Raw genomic sequence first — 21,783 nt, forward strand, 5'->3', positions numbered from 1 at the left:
TCTATATATAACATTTGATATGAACTTAGTATCAGATATTGCTCGCTGGTCTAACCTGCTAGAGATTGATTGTAAATGCTGTAAACAGATAACAAAAGTGTGTTACGCGCATTGTACATTAGTGTAAGGTTTTGCAAATGTTACAGAATTTATTTTATCTCATCAATTCCATAATGGCTTGCATTATTAAGAAATTTGTTGATTTAGTAAAGAATTTGTCTGCATATCGGTCCCACAATCACTTGCAATTATTGAATAAGTTCTGTTTACAAGCAACACTGATATATTACAAGTTTTTATATAGTAAAAGTTTTAAAGCAGGATTCAGCTTTTTCTAATATTTTATTGCCTTAAAATAAGTTCAAGATTTTGTCTTTTTTTTCTATTGCTTCATTAATACCATTTTCTTTAAAATAGCTTTAAAGTAATTATTTCAATTTAAATACTGCTTTTTGGCGGGTTGATTTTTAGTTTGATTTTTTAAACCACACCTCTTAAATTATTTATATAGTAATTTTGATAAAGTCAAAGTCACTATTTGTATTAGTATTTTAGCTTCTAAGCTTTTATTAAACAATTATCTGGAACTTGGTAGTACATTTTACTGGATTGATTGCAATCTCGTTACTTGTTTTACTACCTATAATAATTTTTTAACAGACATGGTTTAATTCAAACAATGAATTTTTCCATCACTTTTAAACATACATTACTTTTTTTATTCAAATGTTTCTTGTTACTTGCTTTCAAGATATTTTTTTAATCCTAATAATATGGCAGTGTTCTTTATGCATTGGAGTTTAAAAATATTATAAAATAGTTTCAGACATTTTCACCCAAGAGTAAAATTAAAATAATTAAGTTAGTTTTCAAAAATTGTTTTATTTAATTATACAAATGTTGTTTGATTTTTTTCTGTCATCTTTTTTTTAATGTCTTGCTAAATATTTTTTTGTAAATCTTTTAAAGGTTGGCATAGAGTTTATGGATTTATACAGTCATTTGGTTCCTGTTTATGATGTAGAGCCACTAGAAAAAATAACAGATGCATATCTAGATCAATATTTATGGTATGAAGCAGATAAAAGGCGCTTATTTCCTCCTTGGATTAAACCTGCGGATACAGAGCCTCCTCCGCTACTTGTTTACAAATGGTGCCAAGGTTAAAACAATTAAATATCTTAAATAAATTATAATCTATCATTTTATAAAAAAAAATTCTTTATAGTTTATTTTAAAGTTCTTTATAGTAAAATTCATAAGCAAAGAATAATTGGTATAAGAATTTCGATCATTAATTTAATATATTATATAGCATTTAAATTTGCGTGATGTAATTGTAAATTACATTAACTTTTGTAACAAAATTTTTTGCAGAGTGGTTATAAGGGTAGTTTAAAATTTGATCAAAATGATCGTTTGATATTGTGCTGAAAAAATTTATTTTAAAGTTTTTTGTATGGCATATCTGCATGGTAGCCATTGTTCATGGAAAAGGGATTTAGTAATGGAAAATGTCATGAAATTCCTAAGCTTTTATTGAAAGTCAGGGAAAATTTTTTTTTCTACAACTGATATTTTGAAGATGTTTCAAAAAAAAAGTACTAGTATGTCTAGTCTAAGACCTTTTTAGAAAAGAGATTATTGCAGTGTAAATTAAAGATCATTTTATTGCAATGAGTCAGGTAAAATTTAAACATTTACTTTTCAGAACATAGTTTAAATTTTAATATTTATCAAAATAAGGTATCAGTTAAATAATTAAAACTCATTCTTAAATATGGTTTAAGTTTGTATCAATTAGTTATGATCAGGTCAGTTCATCCTGTTTATTATTTTATTGCTGCCCTGGTCACCTTGTTTATTATATGTATTATATATTTTTGGAAAGTTTGGAAAATATTTTATTTTTTGAAAAATATTCCCTCTTAAACTTCACAATAGTTTCTTATTCATGTGCTTTTGTTGTCATTACTTGGTCTTTAAAGGTATCATGTCTCTTAGAAATTTGTTTGTTGTAATGTGAAAATGTTGTAAGTTTTTTTAAGCTTTACTTTAGATGTTTTTTCATGACTAAGTGGCAAGAGCTAAGCACATGAGGAGTACTGAACATTTAACCCTAATAGTTTATTACTAATTGTTTAAAAATATATGAAAAGTCATGAAATTTCATTTTCAAATTTATGTGGCTGTGATTTAAGCGTGATTTAAAATACATTTAAACAAATTTTAAATGATTTAAATATAAGTAAAATCTAAATGTTTATTATATTTGATTACATATATGGTGGTGTAGTAATAAAGTGCTTATACAAGGAGTTCTGAGTTCAATGCCCACCACTTCCCCAGTAGTATTGTATTCAACTTGTTTTTACATTAATTTTATCAATTTTTGGCAGACTATTTTTTACTTACAATATTTACAATAATTAGGAGGTTAATTAAATTAATGAGATTAAAATAAAATTAATTATTAGATTAAAATAAAGTTAAACGCTTTTATTTTTGATTTGATAGTATTAATATGTAAAAAATTTTCTTTTTTTTTCTTCCTTAATTTCACTGTCAATTTTTAGTTGAACTTTAACTAAAAAAGCAACAACATTTTGTGTATCTCTTGAACTAACTTAAACAATAAATAAATGTATCTATCATTATTTATATAGAAAAATATTTGCTTATATAGAAGAAAAATTTTGCTTAATTTTTTTAACTTTACAAATTTTAATTTTTTGCTCTTAATCTACTTTAAAAATTAATAAAGAAAAATTATATTAGGTATCAATAATTTACAAGATGTTTGGGAAACTGGAGAGGGAGAATGTAATGTTATGATGGAATCAAAGTTTGACAAAATATATGAAAAGATAGATTTAACATTACTTAACAGATTGCTTAGATTGATTGTTGATCATAACATTGCAGATTACATGACTGCCAAGAATAACATAGTTATTAATTACAAGGTAAATTAGTTTTTTTATTTTTGTGGTTTTAAATGTTGTTTATAAATTTATTGTTGTTTTTGTTTAAAATTTTGTATATAAAACATAGTTAATTACAGGATATGAATCATACAAACTCATATGGAATCATCAGAGGTCTACAATTTGCTTCATTCATTGTGCAGTATTATGGACTTGTAATGGACCTTCTTGTGTTAGGTCTTCGTAGAGCTAGTGAAATGGCAGGCCCACCACAAATGCCAAATGATTTTTTAACTTTTCAAAGTACAGATATTGAATCAGCTCATCCAATTCGATTGTATTCGAGATATGTTGATAGGATTCATATATTTTTTAGGTAGTAACTTTTTAAACAAAGTTTTATTTATTGTTAATTAAGTTATTTATAGTTTATTAAAATGCTTCTGACTTTTTCCTAATTATTTATCATCATATTCATTGTTAATGTTTATATAGATTTTCAGCAGAAGATGCTAGAGATCTTATTCAACGCTACCTAACTGAACACCCTGATCCAAATAATGAGAATATTGTCGGCTACAATAATAAAAAGTGTTGGCCTCGTGATGCTAGGATGCGTCTCATGAAACATGATGTGAATCTGGGTAGAGCTGTATTCTGGGACATCAAAAATCGACTTCCACGATCTGTTTCAACATTAAAATGGGAGGAAAGTTTTGTTTCTGTATATAGTAAAGATAATCCAAACTTACTATTTAATATGTGTGGTTTTGAGTGCCGATTACTTCCAAAGGTTCGAATGACTAGTGAAGAGTTTACTCATCGTGATGGAGTTTGGAACTTACAAAATGAAGTAATTTATCATATTTTAATAAAGATTTTTAAATTTTTTATATTTTAGTTTTACATTTTAGTAAAATAATTTTGTTTTAGAAAATAAGCATTTTATTATTGTCATTTTGATTTTGATTTTAAATTAATTGAATGCTTTTAATTTTATTTTAATACAATGACTTCTTTTTAAAGAATTAAAGAAAAGGTACCATTATGGTAATATTACATATACATGTGTACCATTATGGTAATATATGCCAACTTTTTTTTGATATAGCAGAGTATGAAAAATAAGTTAACTTTTAAACAATAAAAAAATTAGAAACCTTTATTTTGTCACTATTATTTTTCATAATAGGAATTTGATTTTCCTTTTTGCTAGACTTCTCCTTTTTTTTTTTTTTTGTAAAGGTTACAAAAGAACGAACAGCACAATGTTTCCTTCGTGTTGATGATGATTATATGAACAAATTTCATAATCGTGTAAGGCAGATCTTGATGGCATCTGGTTCTACAACTTTTACTAAAATTGTAAATAAATGGAATACTGCGTTAATTGGTTTAATGACATATTTTAGAGAATCTGTGGTTAATACACAAGAGTTATTAGATTTATTGGTGAAATGTGAAAACAAGGTTTTTATTTTTTTATGGTATAGTCTGATTTCATTGCATATATATGATTTTTGCATCAAAAGTTTTTAGATTTTTTCCTTTTTGTTTTTTATAGTAACTAGCTTTTTTTTTCAAACATTATTTTAATACAAAAATAAATTTTTTCAATATTGAATTTTAAAATGAAGTAAAAATTATTGCCCCATAATTACACGTTGTACTATATAGTCTAATACTGAGCAACAATATAGTTAATACAAACAAAAAGGTTTTGCATACTTCATTTAAAAAGTATTATTCTATTATTAAAAGAGTTGATTTCTTTCCAAACATTAGAATAGTTTCAGCATTTACAACTTTTGATATTAAATTTTTCTAGATTTAGACAAACCAGTGAGAAAAGATATATTTGGGTATAATGTTAGCATATTTTATAAGATTGACCATACATAATTATTATTGCTAATTGCATAAAATATTTATTTATTGATAGAAACCAAGGTGTAGATAATTTAAAACATAACTAAATTATGTTTTTTTTGTCTTAACAACCTGCAGTTGTTATAATAAAGCGTAATTATATGCCAAATAGACTAAAAATTTAAGATACCAACTTAAAGCACCTTATATTTTAATGAAATTTGGCGGGTTAGTTTATATTTATGAAAAAAGCATATCCTGAAAATTTCAACATCAAATCTTTTAGGTTTTACTCGTATTTAAAGTTTCTAATCTAAAAATAATAATAAAAAACTTAGTAGTAGTAGCAGTAGAAACATAGTAGAAGTAGAAAAAACATGCTTAGTTCATACATATAACGCTCTATTTTTAAAACATAAAAATATAAATTTATGCATAATAGTAATCAGAACAAACTAAAGAATTACAAATCTAAAAAGTTGATTTTTGATGGGTCAGAATACAAAATCAGCAATTTAAGAAGTATAACAAATCTTTTTTTTTAGTTTCTTTATATGGTAAGCTTGCTAGTTTTTGTATAGTAAGCTTGCTAGTTTTTGTATAGTAAGCTTGCTAGTCTTTAGAAACTGGTAAGAATATTTCATTAATTATTAAGTCCTAATAGCTTTAGTTTAAACTTGAAAGTAATTGTCTTTTTTTTCAAAACTGCCAAAAAACCAAGGATCAACACAGTTTTTAATAATGACATTTTAATTAAAAAAACAACAACAAACAAACAACTAATTTAATAGAATTAGTAACATTGATTTCAGAAGAAATGTAGGAAATTTGGCTCAATTGGAAATTAAATTGAATTGATCATTGAAATGAGCGCAAAATTCAATCAAAACATTAAAATCGGCACAAAATTTGATCAAAATATTGAAATTAGCACAAAATTCAATCAAAACAACGAAAATAGAATTATTAACATACTTTAGTTTGTATTATATATTGTAAAAAAAAAATATATATATATATATATATGTAAAAATTATTTTATAATAATTAATAATTTATTTAAGCTTTAAATTAAGTTTAATGTCACTGTATACTAAGTTCGTTCACTAAGTTTTAAACACTTTGACATTAAGTGTGATCTAAAAACACTTTAAATGTGTGTTTTGCTGCATGGTTGGTTTTTTTTTTAATTATATGAGCAGAAAAATAACAAATAATAAAAATCTGGTAAAGTGTTAGTTTAATGAGCAAGAGATAGATAGTAGGGTTTATCAAAATATTAGAGACTTTGTTAGATTAATGATGTGTAGCACCTATTTTGACCATTTTAACCATTCAAAAAGCTATAGGTAAAGTCACATTAGATGTTCAATGTTCAAGATTAACTTTTGATATAAAGCAGCATATGTTAACATATGAAGATGACTTAAACAACCATAATTCAACCCAAAAACTCAACTAGAGTTTAAATCACCATTGCTTCCCAACAAAAAAATATATTTATAATAATATATATTATTTTTACGTAATTATTTTATTAAAGATATATTATATTAATAGTTATTTTTTTAAATTCTAAAATTTAAAAATTGTATTTTTGAGTTGTTTTTATTCCACTTTTTTTTATTAATTATACATATATGTGTGTTTGTATGTATGCGTGTATATAGATTGTCTGAGGGTTTTTTCAGGCATGATTTTAAAACTTTCTAGCAATTAGTTTTTAGTTCGCATGTTTTGGTGACTAAGTGGCAATAGCTAAGTGCATTATGTACACTGGATATTTTACCCTAGTAATTTATAATAGAAATTTATGAAAAGTCATGGAATTTCACTTTGAGTGGTCACTCTGACATTATAAACAATTATTGATTTTTATTTTTATTAGACCTATTTGTTATATATGCTTTATTATTATATTTTATATTTTAGATTCAAACTCGTATTAAAATTGGGCTTAATTCTAAAATGCCTAGTCGTTTTCCTCCTGTTGTATTTTATACTCCTAAAGAACTTGGTGGTCTTGGTATGTTATCAATGGGTCATGTACTTATTCCTCAATCTGATCTTCGGTGGTCTAAGCAAACAGATGTTGGGATTACTCATTTCAGATCTGGTAATTTCTATCAAATGGTTTACTAATTTTCTTATTTACTTTCATTTTTTTATTATAATTTTTATTGTTTAAAGGAATGAGTCATGATGAAGACCAAGTTATTCCAAATTTGTATCGCTATGTGCAACCTTGGGAGAGTGAGTTTATTGATTCACAGCGTGTCTGGGCAGAGTATGCACTAAAAAGACAAGAAGCCAATGCACAAAATCGAAGATTGACTCTAGAAGATTTAGAAGATTCTTGGGATAGAGGAATACCTCGTATCAATACTCTATTTCAAAAAGATCGACATACCCTTGCTTATGATAAAGGCTGGAGAGTGAGAACTGACTTTAAGCAATACCAGGTCACAACATTAGCTTTTTCTTTTATTGATCAATAAAATAATAAACTTATTTTGAAAGACTTAATTTATTAGGTTTATGCAAATATATCTTAACTTTTATTTATGTTGTTAGGTTTTAAAGCAAAACCCTTTCTGGTGGACACATCAGCGTCATGATGGAAAACTATGGAATCTAAATAATTATCGAACAGATATGATACAAGCCCTGGGTGGTGTTGAAGGAATTTTAGAACACACTCTATTTAAAGGAACTTATTTTCCAACCTGGGAGGGTTTATTTTGGGAAAAAGCTAGTGGTTTTGAGGAGTCTATGAAATATAAAAAGTTAACTAATGCACAGCGATCTGGTTTAAATCAAATCCCCAATCGTCGTTTTACATTATGGTGGTCACCTACTATCAACAGAGCTAACGTGTGTTATAAAATATTTTATAAATAATTTCAAAATTTAGTCCTTTATGACAATGTAAAAGGTTTGCATTACTATTTTATTATAATTTGTTCTCTTTTTTTAGGTCTATGTTGGTTTTCAAGTACAGCTTGACTTGACTGGTATATTTATGCATGGTAAAATACCTACTTTAAAAATTTCTCTTATTCAAATATTTCGAGCTCATTTATGGCAAAAAGTCCATGAAAGTATTGTTATGGATCTTTGTCAGGTATTACTTAATTTGATTATTTTCATTTAATTTTTGAATGTTGTTTGAATTTAAAATTAGTAACAATTAAAAAATTTTTTTTTAAGTTCTACCTTTAAATTCAAGTTTAAATTCAGTGTTAAATATTTTTATTTGATTATATATTAAAAATTGGCCAAGAAAAAACAGCCAGAAAATTTTTTTTTTAAATTATCAAAGTGAGTTGGACAAATAATATTTAGGTATTTGATCAAGAATTGGATGCACTTGAAATTGAAACAGTTCAAAAAGAAACTATTCACCCGCGTAAATCATATAAAATGAACAGTTCTTGTGCAGATATTCTGTTATTTGCTGCTTATAAATGGAATGTTTCAAAACCATCTTTACTTGCTGATTCTAAGTATGCAAATGATGTTTCTTAAAATGTTTAGTATTATGTTTATACAGTATTTCAGTAATGTAGTTAGATATTTATTATTTCATTAGAGACACTATGGATAACACGACAACTCAAAAATACTGGATTGATGTTCAGCTACGTTGGGGAGACTATGATTCACATGATGTTGAAAGATACACTCGTGCAAAGTTTCTTGATTACACTACTGATAATATGAGTATATATCCATCACCTACTGGTGTGCTGATAGGTGTTGATCTTGCTTATAATCTCCATAGGTTTGCTTATTTAGCATCTTTCAGGCTTGGCTAGGAAGGTGTGCGATTTCACGGCATATGACTTAACTAAAACTAAAATCAAAAAAATAAAATTTAAATTAAGCTAAAATAAATAATAAACTATAACGATAAGATTATTTAAATTACGTTTGAATTAAATAGCTTTAAATCGTTTATCTTTATTAATGTTTTTATAATATAATGTTATGCTAAACCAATTTAAATAAAGTAACAACTTTTATTAAAAAAAAACTCCTTAATCTAACGAAATATGCACATTTAAAAGTTAAAAAAAAGATGCTTAACAATTTTTTATAGTAACGTAAACAAAAGAAAAAATAATTAAATAATTTCTTTATAAAGTTGAAAAATTTTTTTATTTAAAGTCATTTATAATAAAAAATACATACTTAAATAACTATAATATATATATATATATATATATATATATATATATATATATATATATATATATATATATATATATATATATGTATATATATATATATATACATGTATATATATATATATATACATGTATATATATATATGTGTGTATATATATATTTATATATAAAATTTATATACATATTTATATTTAAAATATATATGATAATATATATATATAAATTATCATATATATTTATTAATAATTTATATAAAATGACTATAAAAAATTTACATAATATTATAAATCCTTTATATAAAAAATCATTAGCAAAGATTTGTTACTTTATTTAAATGCATTTTAATAATATAAAGATATAAGTTAAGATCCAAGTAATTCAAACGGCTTTCAAAAAAGTTTGTTTTTTTTCTTCACAACAAAACTTTTCTTCTTTTCGAGTGTATTAACTTCAATGATTCTTATATAAAGTTTATTTAAGAGACAATCGTTTTTTAAAATTGTTGCTTATAAATTTTTCTTTATTTTTTTTCTATATTCTTTTAATAATATTTATTATAATTCTTTTTATTATGTAAGAATTTTTTTTCAGAATAAAACTTATATAAATAATAATATAAATATTTATACAACTTTCTTTGATACTTTAATTAAATCATTAGTTACTTCATTTATAAGCGTTTTGCTAATATAAAAACGATAGTAAAGATTAATGTGTCGAAGTTATCTATTTTTAACGTAATTAAAAACCATTTATTTCAGCGCATTTTTAAGATGTTAAAAACTGTGGTCAAATCTTCACAAGTATTATTTGCGTGGTCATTTATCGTGTGAAATTGCGCTCCTTCCTGGTCAAACCTGATCTTTAAATATTTTTTTTTATTCAAAAAATTTTTTGGTAGAAAAAAGTGAGAACATTTGAATTGACTTTTTTGTAGAAAATTTATTAGTGTTTTTGTTAACTTTTTATCAGTGTTTTTGTTAACTTTTTTATCTGATTTATCAGTGTTTTTGTTAACTTTTTTAATAATTTGTTTTAGTGCATTTGGTAACTGGGTTCCAGGAATGAAGCCATTGATTCAGCAAGCTATGGCTAAAATAATGAAAGCCAATCCTGCTTTGTATGTACTTCGTGAGCGTGTTCGGAAAGCTCTACAGCTATACTCAAGTGAGCCAACAGAGCCATACCTGTCTTCTCAAAATTATGGTGAACTTTTTTCAAATCAAATTATATGGTTTGTTGATGATACTAATGTGTATCGGGTCACCATTCACAAAACATTTGAAGGTTTGATGTTAATTTATTATAATTATTTTCTTTAATAAATATTTGTTAAAGAAAAGCAAATTTTAATTTTTCCTTTTTTCGGAAAAAAATTCATTAAAAGTTTTATTAGAAAGTTATTAAAAAAATAAAAATTAATTTGATAGGTAACTTAACTACAAAACCCATTAATGGTGCAATATTCATTTTTAATCCAAGAACAGGACAACTTTTTCTAAAAATTATTCATACTTCAGTATGGGCAGGGCAGAAACGTCTTGGTCAGGTAAATTTTTAAGGAGAATATTTTTCATTATAGTTTTTTATTATGTAATCTTTATATATTTAATTGGCATAAATATCTATTGATTAGTTAGCCAAATGGAAAACTGCTGAAGAGGTTGCAGCCTTAATTAGATCATTGCCAGTCGAAGAACAGCCCAAGCAAATTATTGTTACAAGAAAAGGAATGTTGGATCCTTTAGAGGTTTTTGAATATATTAATTAAACAAATCAGAGTTTTATGAAAGAATTTATAATAAAAGAATTAGTTGATTTAAAAAAATGCTCAAATTAAAAAAATAATCTGTTTGTGTGCTTCGGGCACATCAATACAAATTAAAATATAAAATTAAATTTACACCAGCCAGAATAGCTAAATCATCTGAGTAGTCAGGGGCTATTCTAGGAAAAAGATTTGTGCGGTGGAACTTCCTCTCCCCCTGTCCCGGTAAAATTTAGCAGAAATATTACCAAAATTCAGCGTTTTTTTGCAAAAAAAAAAAAAAAAGTGCCGAAAAAAAGGTCCTCAGTTTTTAATTTGGGCGGCACTCAAATGTTGACGTTATCAAAAACACCCTGGTAGTGTACATCCTTATAAACAACTTGGTACTTGTAGTAATTAAATATTTTTTTTAACATTGTTGTTTTACATTTTTACAGTAAGCAATTTTTGTTGAAAAAAGCTTATAAAAGCATTTATTTTCACCTTATTAACAGTACACATGTAAATTTATTTTTTAAAAACATTAGTGTTTAGGTACTACTTTTCAACTATTTGAAAAGTGACCTAGTTTAGTAATTGTTTAAAAAGTTGTAAAACATTAATAAATTTTGTTTAAAATATTTTGTTTTTTAGTTTTATTTGTTATAAAAAGTCTTCTTTTAATAGGTACATCTGTTGGATTTTCCAAATATTGTCATTAAAGGCAGTGAACTTCAATTACCATTCCAAGCTTGTCTTAAAGTAAGATTCATTTTGTATTTGTATGTTATACTCATAAGATTTCAATTGTTTCCTCCCTAAAGTGTAAAAATCTCCCTAAAGTGTGGAGCCATCTAATTAGGTTTGTCAATAAAATAAATTTTGAATACTTTTCAGGTAGAGAAACTTGGTGATCTGATCTTAAAAGCAACTGAACCGCAAATGGTTTTATTTAATTTGTATGATGATTGGCTAAAGACAATATCTTCATATACTGCGTTTTCCAGATTAATCTTGATTCTTCGAGCTTTGCATGTAAATACTGATCGAACAAAAGTTATTCTTAAACCAGATAAAACAACTATCACTGAACCACATCATATATGGCCTACTGTAACAGATGATGAGTGGGTTAGAATTGAGGTATGTTTTGTTAAGTTACGTTTATTAGGTTTTACTTTAAAATATGCTTTTCGTTTATCCTTTTAAACTCTGTTTAGGTACAACTTAAAGACTTAATTTTAGCTGACTATGGCAAAAAGAACAAGTAATTATTTAGCTTTTTTTTTTTTTGTTGCTCTGTAAGTTTTGTTGGTGAATGTAATGTCTGGACATTTAATATTGCAAAAGTTTTGTGGTGGTGAAAATTTCCTGTTGTAATTTTTTAATTTGTTTAAAATGGTATGCCATAATAACTTGATTTAATTCTGCTGTCATTAGTTTGTATACACACACAAACACACAAGTTTGTTTATACTTTTATCACTGTGTTTATTTTCTTTTGGTGAAAAGTGTTAATTTATCTCTTCTAAAAACTTATTAGCGTCAATGTTGCTTCATTAACACAGTCAGAAATTCGTGATATCATTTTGGGTATGGAAATATCTGCACCATCTCAACAAAGACAACAGATTGCTGAAATTGAAAAGCAAACTAAAGATCAGTCTCAGCTTACTGCAACAACAACAAAAACAACAAATATACATGGTGATGAAATAATTGTTTCGACAACTAGCAATTATGAAAGATCAACATTCTCTTCCAAAACAGAATGGAGAGTTCGTGCTATTTCAGCTACTAATTTACATTTGAGAACCAATCACATCTATGTTTCATCTGATGATATAAAGGAAACTGGCTTTACTTATATTTTACCGAAGAATGTTCTCAAAAAATTTATTGTCATATCAGATCTTCGTACTCAAGTAAGCTTTTGTTTTAATTTTATTTTCTTACTATTATTATTTATTAATTCTATTTTTTTATTGTTAATGTATTTTTTTATTTTATTGTATGTGTTAAGATTGCTGGTTACATGTATGGAGTTAGTCCTACTGATAACCCTCAAGTAAAAGAGATTCGCTGTATTGTGCTTGTACCACAGTGGGGTACTCATCAAACTGTTCATTTGCCTCAATCTTTACCTCAACACGACTTTTTAAAGGTATTTTTTGGTTAATTTAGGCTAGATATAAAATCTGTGTAAATCGTTTTTTTTAGATAGTAAGTTAGTAAAAGGGTTTACAATGTACTCTTGTTATTGTATCTTTGACTTGTGTAGTGCAAAGGCTCAATGTTAAGTTTATTTTTTAAATGTCTTTTCATCTGTTGATGCTATTGCCTACAGTTTTTAAACGCTATAAAACACATTCCAAGCTTCTGATTGACTGCAATTTACATAAATAAAAAATAACACATATTGACTTCTAGGTTCAACAACTATGCTGCACATTTTTTTTGTTAATTTTGTTTCTTTCTTTCAATCCAAGGATAAATCTTTCTGGACATAATTGATGTTTACAACTTTAGCAGTTGAATTTTATATTAACCATATAACTTGGATTAATTGAGTTTATTTAAACTGATTGAATTGATTGAATTTATTATGACAACATACTAAAGTTGGTATAGACAACAGTGTTAATAAATACATTGGCTGAGGATTTGGTTTTAGCAAGCATCCACAGTTTTATATTTTTGTTATTTTTTGTTCTATTTTTTCCCTCCTCAAATTATTTTGTATTTAAGCGCTGCACTTTCATTATATATAAAAATTTTAATTTTATACAAAAAAAAACTTTAATATAAAAAAACTTTAGTAAAAATGTTTTAATGGCTTCTCTTCTTTCCAGTTTTTTTTTATAAATTTTTTATTTTGCTTTCTCTAAGTCTTTATTATTTTTTTTATTATCTGAAGTTATGAATAACCAATTCTTGGCAAAAATATAAAAAATTGCGTTTCAATTATTCAATGCATTGACTAAGCAAGAAGAGAGAAGTGTATAAATGTACAACAAAAACTTTTTTAGTTATAAGTTTTTATTCCTCAAATCTATCATTCGGAAAGTTTAAAAATTAAATATTTTATGATAAAATAAAGTTACAAATTTTTTTGCAATGGGAATAGAGTAAAGTTTAGCAAACTTTCTTTCCCAATTAAATCTCTGTCATGTAATCTTCTCTATAGTATGACCGATAACTTTTTTATGAATTTTTTAAAGAATTTTAAAACTATACTTTCTTTACAACTTTTTACAGGAAATGGAACCTCTTGGATGGATACACACCCAGCCCAATGAGTTGCCTCAATTATCACCTCAAGATGTTACCACCCATGCTAAAATTATGGCTGATAATCCAAGTTGGGATGGCGAGAAAACAATTATTATTACATGCAGGTTTGTAAATTTCTATTTTAGCAATATTTGTAAGTTGTCAAATTTTTTTTATCAAGTTTTAATAATGTATATTTTAAAATTTTTTTTTAAATCTGAATTTAACTAGCTTTACGCCTGGATCGTGTTCTTTGACTGCCTATAAATTGACGCCGTCTGGATTTGAATGGGGCCGTAATAACAAAGACACGGGTAACAATCCTAGAGGTTATTTGCCTTCACATTATGAAAAGGTACAGATGTTGTTATCAGATCGATTTTTGGGCTTTTTTATGGTGCCATCACAGGGACCTTGGAACTACAATTTTATGGGTAAATTTATTGTTTGCTTTACAAATAAGTTTTATATTGAAGTTTATAGTGTTACTAAAAGTGTCTTAATAATTTAGGCGTCAGGCATTCTGGAAACATGCGTTACGAGCTTCAACTTTCAAATCCAAAAGAGTTCTATCATGAAGTACATCGTCCCTCACATTTCCTTAACTTCAGTAACATTGATGAAACCGAACAATCAGCAGATCGAGAAGACGCTTTTGCTTAAGTAAATTGTTTTTCAAATGAAGAAATAGTAATGCTTATTAACAGAATTTTTTTTTCTGGTAAATTAGAAAAAGTGTTCTTAAAAAAAAAGTTCATCGATAGTCTTCAATTAGTCATGGTACCCTTTTTTGAGAAGCGTGGTTCCGATGAACGCGATATTTGACAAAGAATGCACAGTAATTACTGACATGTTTTGGAATTGTTATTATTGAAATAAAAATAATAATGGAAATATAAAAAACTATTGATTATATTAGTTTTTTTTGTTGTTGTTATTAAAGGTTTTTTAATTTGTTTAATATATTCATTGATCTGAGTATAAGCTATATATTTTACTTTTACAGCTATATGCTTTAATCCATCAATCTTTATGTGTAAGCTATGCATCTTGAGTTTCTTTTTATATCATCAAATTCATTAATTTATTTTGTATATTGAAGCAAAAGAATTTTTTTTAAATATATATTTAGCTTTTAAATTCTCATTTTTGCTGTCGAATTTGAAATCATTAAATCAAAAAAAAAAAAAGAAATAATTGTATAATTGTTGTATTTTATTTTATTTATTGTTGTATTTAATTTTATTCGTTTTAGAAACATTGGTGCAAGTATTTATGTTTCAAATTATATATTTTTTAATTTGCAATATATTATTAGATATTTTAACATACAAATATGAATGCATAAGCATATGTTAACATGTATTTTTATGTATGTTTGCTTATATCTACAATATAAATACAGATGTTTGTATTAATTTTAGGGGAATGTCATTTATTGTGCGTTCTTCTCAGAGTTTTCTGACTAATGCAAGAGTGTGGTACTTGATTGATGCTCGAGATCAAATGAATGGGAAGCTTGCTGGCTATATAACCCAAATATTATTAGGAAAACACAAACCAATATACCATCCATGCAGTGATCTTGGAGATCATGTTGTTGTTACGAATTGTAAGCATATATATATGAAAGGACATCGCGTTTGGGAAAGTAAAATTTATCGTCATCATACTGGATATCCTGGTGGATTAAAAGAAATACAGGCTAAAGAAGTCTTTAAAAATGACCCTTGTCAAATTTTATGGAGGGCGGTGCGCGGAATGATGCCTAAAACTCGATCTAGAAACTTACAAATGAAACGGTTGCACTTGTTCGAAGATGATCAACATCCATTTGCTACAAACATATATGCCAAGTTAAAAGCGCCTCACCCTATGCCAAGAAGATTAGATGAATATACAGCAGATGAAATAAATAATTATCCAAGATTGTTTTAGTTGCTTTAGGTTTCTGTATATAACTTTATGTTTTTATTTATTATACTTTTTTACGAATGATTAATGCTAATAGCGTTATTTGTATTTTTTTAAAGAACTTTTGCCTGATTTTCTTTCTCCAGTTTAAAAGGTATGAAATATATTACAAATTTAATATATTATATATTTTAAGTTTAAAAGATCATTTTAAATTGCGTTGTAATTTACTAATTGATTGTTTAATTGTGTTAATTAATTAATAATAAATTACTAATTATGTTGAATAAGTAAACTTAAAGTTCTAAATTACTATAAAGTACAAAAAAAATTTTTTTTAAAGTTTTGCAACAAAACTATGAGAAAATCCATATATTTTTGCGCGTTCCCTTTGTGAAAGGCTTGGGTTATTCTTAAAACTGTTAACCAGTTTTCTAACTAGTTTTATATCTTTTAAACCTTCCTTTCTTCCACCACCAGATTTGCGTTTGATCGATTTTGTCTGAGAAAAACGTTGAATAACAGGACTAATGGTGTATGGATGTATTTGCAACGATTTTGCTATCGACTTTTAGCTACTATTAAGATTTTGTAAAATATTTGTGCATAATTTTTTCTCTTACGTCTTCTTTTGTCATTTTTAAAACTAAATACAAAAACTAGCATACTTTTTTGAAACCACAACACGATGTAAACATAATACAAAAATAATTAAAAAAATTTTAATACAACCACTGAAAAAAAAATGACGTGCTCATTCTTTCGCATTTTTTTCGTGTACACGCTTTACTTAAACATTTGTTTTCTAAGTAATTTAATGATAATCTTTTGTCGATCAATTTGGCTTGTAATGCATTGCAGTCTTACAATCAAATCATCAAGTGAGAGTGTCTGTAAACACTGACTTGTTCAAGTTTAATGGTATACACCAAAACGATGGTATTAATTTAAAATTTTATAATTATACTTATTCTCGTGTAATGAAGTATTTCAGATTCTCTTGCTTCCTCATTAAAGAGAGGATTGAAACAAGGAGTTTTTTTCTTAAAAATGTTTTTGATTTCTTTATTTTTAGACTATATATGTATATGTCAGTGACACTTAAATGTATTGGTGTAACCTATGGTTTCAACAAAAGCAACAAATAAAGTTCAACATTTGTTGGTCACAATATCAGATAATGAACTCAAATGATATCAAACTATGAATCGTTCTTGGTAGCGTTAAAAGAGTTTGACGTCGACTCAAAAAAAAAGTAAAGCAACATATTGTCAGTTGGATTTAGCTTGACTTTGAATTCTATCTTTTCTTGTGTTAAAAAGAATTCGTCTTTGTCACTTCACTAAACACAATACTCTTGTACTTAACTTCTTGACTAATAATATAAGAACATTCGCAGTGAGTATCGTTAAGGTGGTACCCCTAGAAGAAAGCTATTTTTTTGTATAGTAATAGCAAATTGTTTTAACATCAATTTTTCAATACTAGAAATAAGTACAAATTTTTAAAGTATAATTTTACATCAAAATGGCCATTTTTTCAAAGCTGAGTCAGTATTTTTTTTTACAGTTTCATGAGCAAAATTAGGAGAAACTTAGGGCGCAATAATTTTAAAATAACTAATGCATATATTATGAAATTTAGTATATTGATATATTACGTGTATGTAAAGGGAATGAGCGAAAAAATTAATCTATAGACGGGCATAAAAACTCGTAATGGCGGTCGCACTTTTTAAACCCTCTACCTAACCCTCTAAAAAACGCACTTTTTAAACCCTCTATCCAAATAAAAAATTAAAATAAATGAAATAAAATAAAGTCGTTAATTTCTTTCCGCTTAGTTTCTAGGTATTTGTTTGAGGAATGTTTCCAAAATACTTCAAGTCATAAAGTTTAATTTTTGTGAAGATATGAGATTTGAAAAACTTAAAACAGCATAAAAATCATATTTCGCAAAAAAAGCAATTTAAAAACTTGAATACAAAGTAAAACAATGCAAACTTTTCTGAAACCCAAATTTTTCATCTTTATACTTCAAAAAACCCCTCAAATAATATATCATTGGAAAGAGTATAGAATGACATTTAAAAAGTATATATATACACAATTTTGATTTTTTTTTGTTCTGCTTTTCTTTCTTTCTAGGGGAACAGATAGTTAACGATACTCACACTATGGGTGAAATGCAAGAAGCAAACTTGAGTAAAGTTTGACTTAAACTTTGAAGTCTGACATTGTTAAATCAGACTTCAAATAAAAAGCGTGAGCAAATGCGTAACGAAACGAAACTCAAAAATTTCAAGATCGTGCTTAAAAAAGTTAAAAAGAGTTAAATTGAAGGCGGATTCTGAAAAAAACACTCTGCGACCAATAACGGCAAAGTATTTTCGAAGCATATTACATACCAAACTTTGGGCAATTTTGCGCAAAAATTTGAATTTTTTTGTTTTGCACTTCTTTTTTGCTCGAAAAAAAAATTGGCTTAAATCTTCTCTGATTTTTACAAAAATTTGCTCAAAATGTTCTGGTCTAAAACTGTTATAATTAAATTTTTTTATTTAATAATTTAAAAAGCATTTTTCATGGTTGTCTAAATTATATCCTAAGTTAACCGGGGTTTCGGCTAACTTTGCGCAGCCTTATAAAATTTGAAAAAACTTTACCGTTTATATGGATTTTGCTATTTAAACTCTTTTTATTATATTGTTTAAAGGAAATTCTAGCGACAATTTAAAGACGAATAAAAATAAATAAAATCAGATTTACTATGTTTTGATAATAAAGAATTTAACACAATAAAAGATACACAAGCCATATTAATGACCTTTTTTTACCAAGCATTTTTATTAGCTTGGGTTATCAGTCAATTTGTTTCATCGTAATTATATATGTTACCAGGAGATACATTTGAACACTTTTGAATAATAGCTGAATATAATCTTTTTAAATTTCTTCATTAACCATTGCTCGAGATTTTTTTATGCATGACATAAAATTGTTTTAAGTTGTCTTTATAAAAATGTGTTAACTTAATCAAGCTCAGAAAAGACTTTAGACTCTTATTTTTTTCCTGATCTAATTAGATAATTATTCATAATATGATGTAAGTCTTCTTTACCGATCGGAAACTCAAAATTACTCAATTGAATGGTAGATTTCACAGAAAATCTTAATTATAGAAAAGAAGTATGGTTTACCAGGTTTTAATTTGTATTTTCCTTTCAAATTACAATAAATTGTTCTTCGATTAACGCCATATTCAGTAGCAGCTTGCTTTCGTGTCAGCTTTTTACATTTTACCACTTCAAGACATATGGATAGACAAGAATTAGGTCATCACTAGTATAGCCATTATATTTTCCGGCTTTGTAACAACTTGAAATCTGGAAAAAACATGAGTGCTATTTTTATTTAACAAAAAAATTAATGAAAACATTTAAAATACATTTAATAACCTTGCTTATATAAACAAATTGTACTTTACGTAACCTAAACATGGAAACTAACAATTTTACTTACTCTCTCAAAAATATCCCGATCCCAGACAAAAAAAGTTATACTATTTCTTTAATAGACAAAGTAGAACACTTTATTAAAAAAATTCGTTGGAAAGCCTATTTTTTCGTAGAATCTGAAAAAGATGAAAACCCTTTAATTGAAAAAAAACAGATTAAAAGTTATGGATTCAAAACAAAAAACGCCCCACCATTTATTTCTGACCAGGAAAATTTTGAAAATGATTTATTACACTTAATTAAAACTATAAAATTTCAAAACATAAATAATGAATTCCAGAAAGAATTAAAACTAGACATTTATAATATAAAATTGAACCCTAATATTTTAGTTTTTGCTGACAAAACAAGCAACATTCACCAAATTACCCCAGAAACTCATCAAAAAATACTGCGCGATAATATTTCTAATAATTATAAAAAAGCACCAAAAAACTTGGAAAACGCCATTAATTTAGATGCTCAAAACATTGTCAAAAAAAATAATTTAGATGCGAGAATTGAATCAGTTGCACCAGCGCAAGCGTTTGTTTCACTTAAAGATCACAAACCAAATTTTCAAAATAAACTCCTAGGCTGTAAGTATCTTCAAAAAGTGAACTAGGGCACGTTAGTAAAATAAAACTAGACAAAATTAATAACTATATTCGGAAAAAATTAGGTTTACATCAGTGGAAAAATACCACTGATGTTATAGATTGGTTTTCTAAAATTAATAATAAAAATGAATGCATATTTATACAGTTTGACATTATTGATTTTTACCCCTCAATTACAGCAGAAATTTTAGATAAAACAATAGAATTTGGAAAATCCCATTTAGAAATTATTGAAGACACTATCCGTATAATTAAGCACTGCATAAAAACTTTACTCTATTTTAATAAGGAAACGTGGAAGAAAAAAACCACGCACGAATGCTTTGATGTAACAATGGTAAGTTACGACGGAGCAGAAATTTGCGAATTTGTAGGTTTATATACTTTAAATACCCTAGCTAAAATAATCCAAATTAATCAATTAGGTCTTTATCTCGACGACGGTTTTATAATAATGCATAAAAAATCAGGGCCACAACTCGATAAAACTAGAAAAGATATTATAAAAGTTTTTAAAAACATTAGCTTCCAAATTGAAATAACCTTAAATTTAAAAATAGTGAATTATCTTGATGTCACATTTAACCTCTCAGAAAGTTCCTATAAGCCCTACAAAAAGCCTAATGACGAATTATTTTATACTAATGTGAATTCGAACCAACCCTCTCAAATTCTAAAACAAATTCCAATTTCAATTAACAATAGTTATTTATTAATCATAATAATTAATAATCAATTCATTTCAACAAATGGAGGGATTCTGGTTTTTTAAAAGATTTAAACTCCGTAACTTTCAATCGTTACTTAATGGCTCGTAAAAGCTTTCGCAAAGCCGTCAAGTTGGCTCAAAATAATAAAATTAGCGCACAGTATACTAAAATTGAAAAGTTAAAAAATATTAGACCTAAAAACTTTTGGAATGCTTTTAGATATTTAAACAAAGACATAAATTCTAGATTATTTACCATAAATAATAAAAAAGACAAAGAATCCATTACTTCAGAATTTGCAAACCACTTCGAAAAAGTACTGAATACTTCAAAAATAACACATCGTAATGGAAATCATCGGAGAATTCCCCCGTGTACAAAACATGATGATGTTATAATAACTGAAGAAAATATAATTAGGGCTATTTCGAACCTAAAATTTAAAAAATCTCCTGACTCTTTCGGTATCTCAGCAGAACATTTGAAATACGCAAATTGTGATACTTTAACAAAATGGCTCATCAAATTTTTTAATTATTCCATTAATTATGGATGGACACCATTATCAATGTCGACGTCTATTATTGTACCCCTTGTTAAATCGTATAAAAAATCTTTAGATAGCCCGAACAATTATCGCGGTATTAGCATTATACCAATTTTTACAAAGGTTCTAGAATACCTAATCCTTATTATATGTCCGGATATTAGAGATACTCACCCCCTACAATTTGGATTCAAAGCTAACTGTTCAGCGCTACATGCTGAATTTCTAATTAGCGAAACAATTAAACATTACAATAGCAACAATTCACCTGTATACCTATGCTCTTTAGATGTAGAAAAAGCTTTTGGTAGCTGCAACTGGAATATCCTATTTGATAAATTATATTTCGATAAAAAATTACCACTCTGTATAGTTAACACTATCTCTTCGTTATATAACAATAGTAGTGCAACAGTCTCATATCAAGGTTGTAAATTAAACTCCTTTCTTCTAAAGCAAGGAGTAAGACAAGGATCGATTCTTTCACCT

At 26.5% G+C, this 21,783-nt stretch overlaps 2 protein-coding genes across 2 annotated transcripts in view; both read left to right on the top strand.

The window, feature by feature from the left end:
- Positions 1-14,920, top strand: part of LOC100198004 (pre-mRNA-processing-splicing factor 8) — a 49,178-nt gene extending 34,258 nt beyond the window's left edge. Inside the window, exons 15-36 of the mRNA XM_065807238.1 lie at positions 970-1,162; positions 2,779-2,966; positions 3,065-3,303; positions 3,423-3,780; positions 4,173-4,397; positions 6,729-6,912; positions 6,987-7,258; positions 7,371-7,670; positions 7,774-7,920; positions 8,142-8,302; positions 8,389-8,580; positions 10,027-10,274; positions 10,418-10,536; positions 10,624-10,737; positions 11,422-11,496; positions 11,632-11,877; positions 11,955-12,001; positions 12,278-12,659; positions 12,758-12,898; positions 13,993-14,132; positions 14,239-14,441; positions 14,519-14,920. Coding sequence (XP_065663310.1) covers positions 970-1,162; positions 2,779-2,966; positions 3,065-3,303; positions 3,423-3,780; positions 4,173-4,397; positions 6,729-6,912; positions 6,987-7,258; positions 7,371-7,670; positions 7,774-7,920; positions 8,142-8,302; positions 8,389-8,580; positions 10,027-10,274; positions 10,418-10,536; positions 10,624-10,737; positions 11,422-11,496; positions 11,632-11,877; positions 11,955-12,001; positions 12,278-12,659; positions 12,758-12,898; positions 13,993-14,132; positions 14,239-14,441; positions 14,519-14,670 — 4,326 coding nt within the window. The 3' untranslated portion in view covers positions 14,671-14,920. The remainder of the gene's footprint in view (positions 1-969; positions 1,163-2,778; positions 2,967-3,064; positions 3,304-3,422; positions 3,781-4,172; positions 4,398-6,728; positions 6,913-6,986; positions 7,259-7,370; positions 7,671-7,773; positions 7,921-8,141; positions 8,303-8,388; positions 8,581-10,026; positions 10,275-10,417; positions 10,537-10,623; positions 10,738-11,421; positions 11,497-11,631; positions 11,878-11,954; positions 12,002-12,277; positions 12,660-12,757; positions 12,899-13,992; positions 14,133-14,238; positions 14,442-14,518) is intronic.
- Positions 14,921-15,396: 476 nt separating this feature from the next.
- Positions 15,397-16,019, top strand: LOC100214416 (large ribosomal subunit protein uL13m). The gene has a single exon (XM_065807239.1). The coding sequence runs from the start codon at positions 15,436-15,438 to the stop codon at positions 15,943-15,945; it is 510 nt and encodes a 169-aa protein (XP_065663311.1). The 5' UTR covers positions 15,397-15,435; the 3' UTR covers positions 15,946-16,019.
- The last annotated feature ends 5,764 nt before the right edge of the window (positions 16,020-21,783 follow it).

The sequence above is a fragment of the Hydra vulgaris genome, chromosome 10 (assembly GCF_038396675.1).
Source record: "Hydra vulgaris chromosome 10, alternate assembly HydraT2T_AEP".
Lineage (NCBI taxonomy): Eukaryota > Metazoa > Cnidaria > Hydrozoa > Anthoathecata > Hydridae > Hydra > Hydra vulgaris.

What these genes read in the sequence shown, in the direction of transcription:
- LOC100214416 (XM_065807239.1), top strand. Translation starts at nt 15,436, where the DNA reads ATGTCATTTATTGTGCGTTCTTCTCAGAGTTTTCTGACTAATGCAAGA.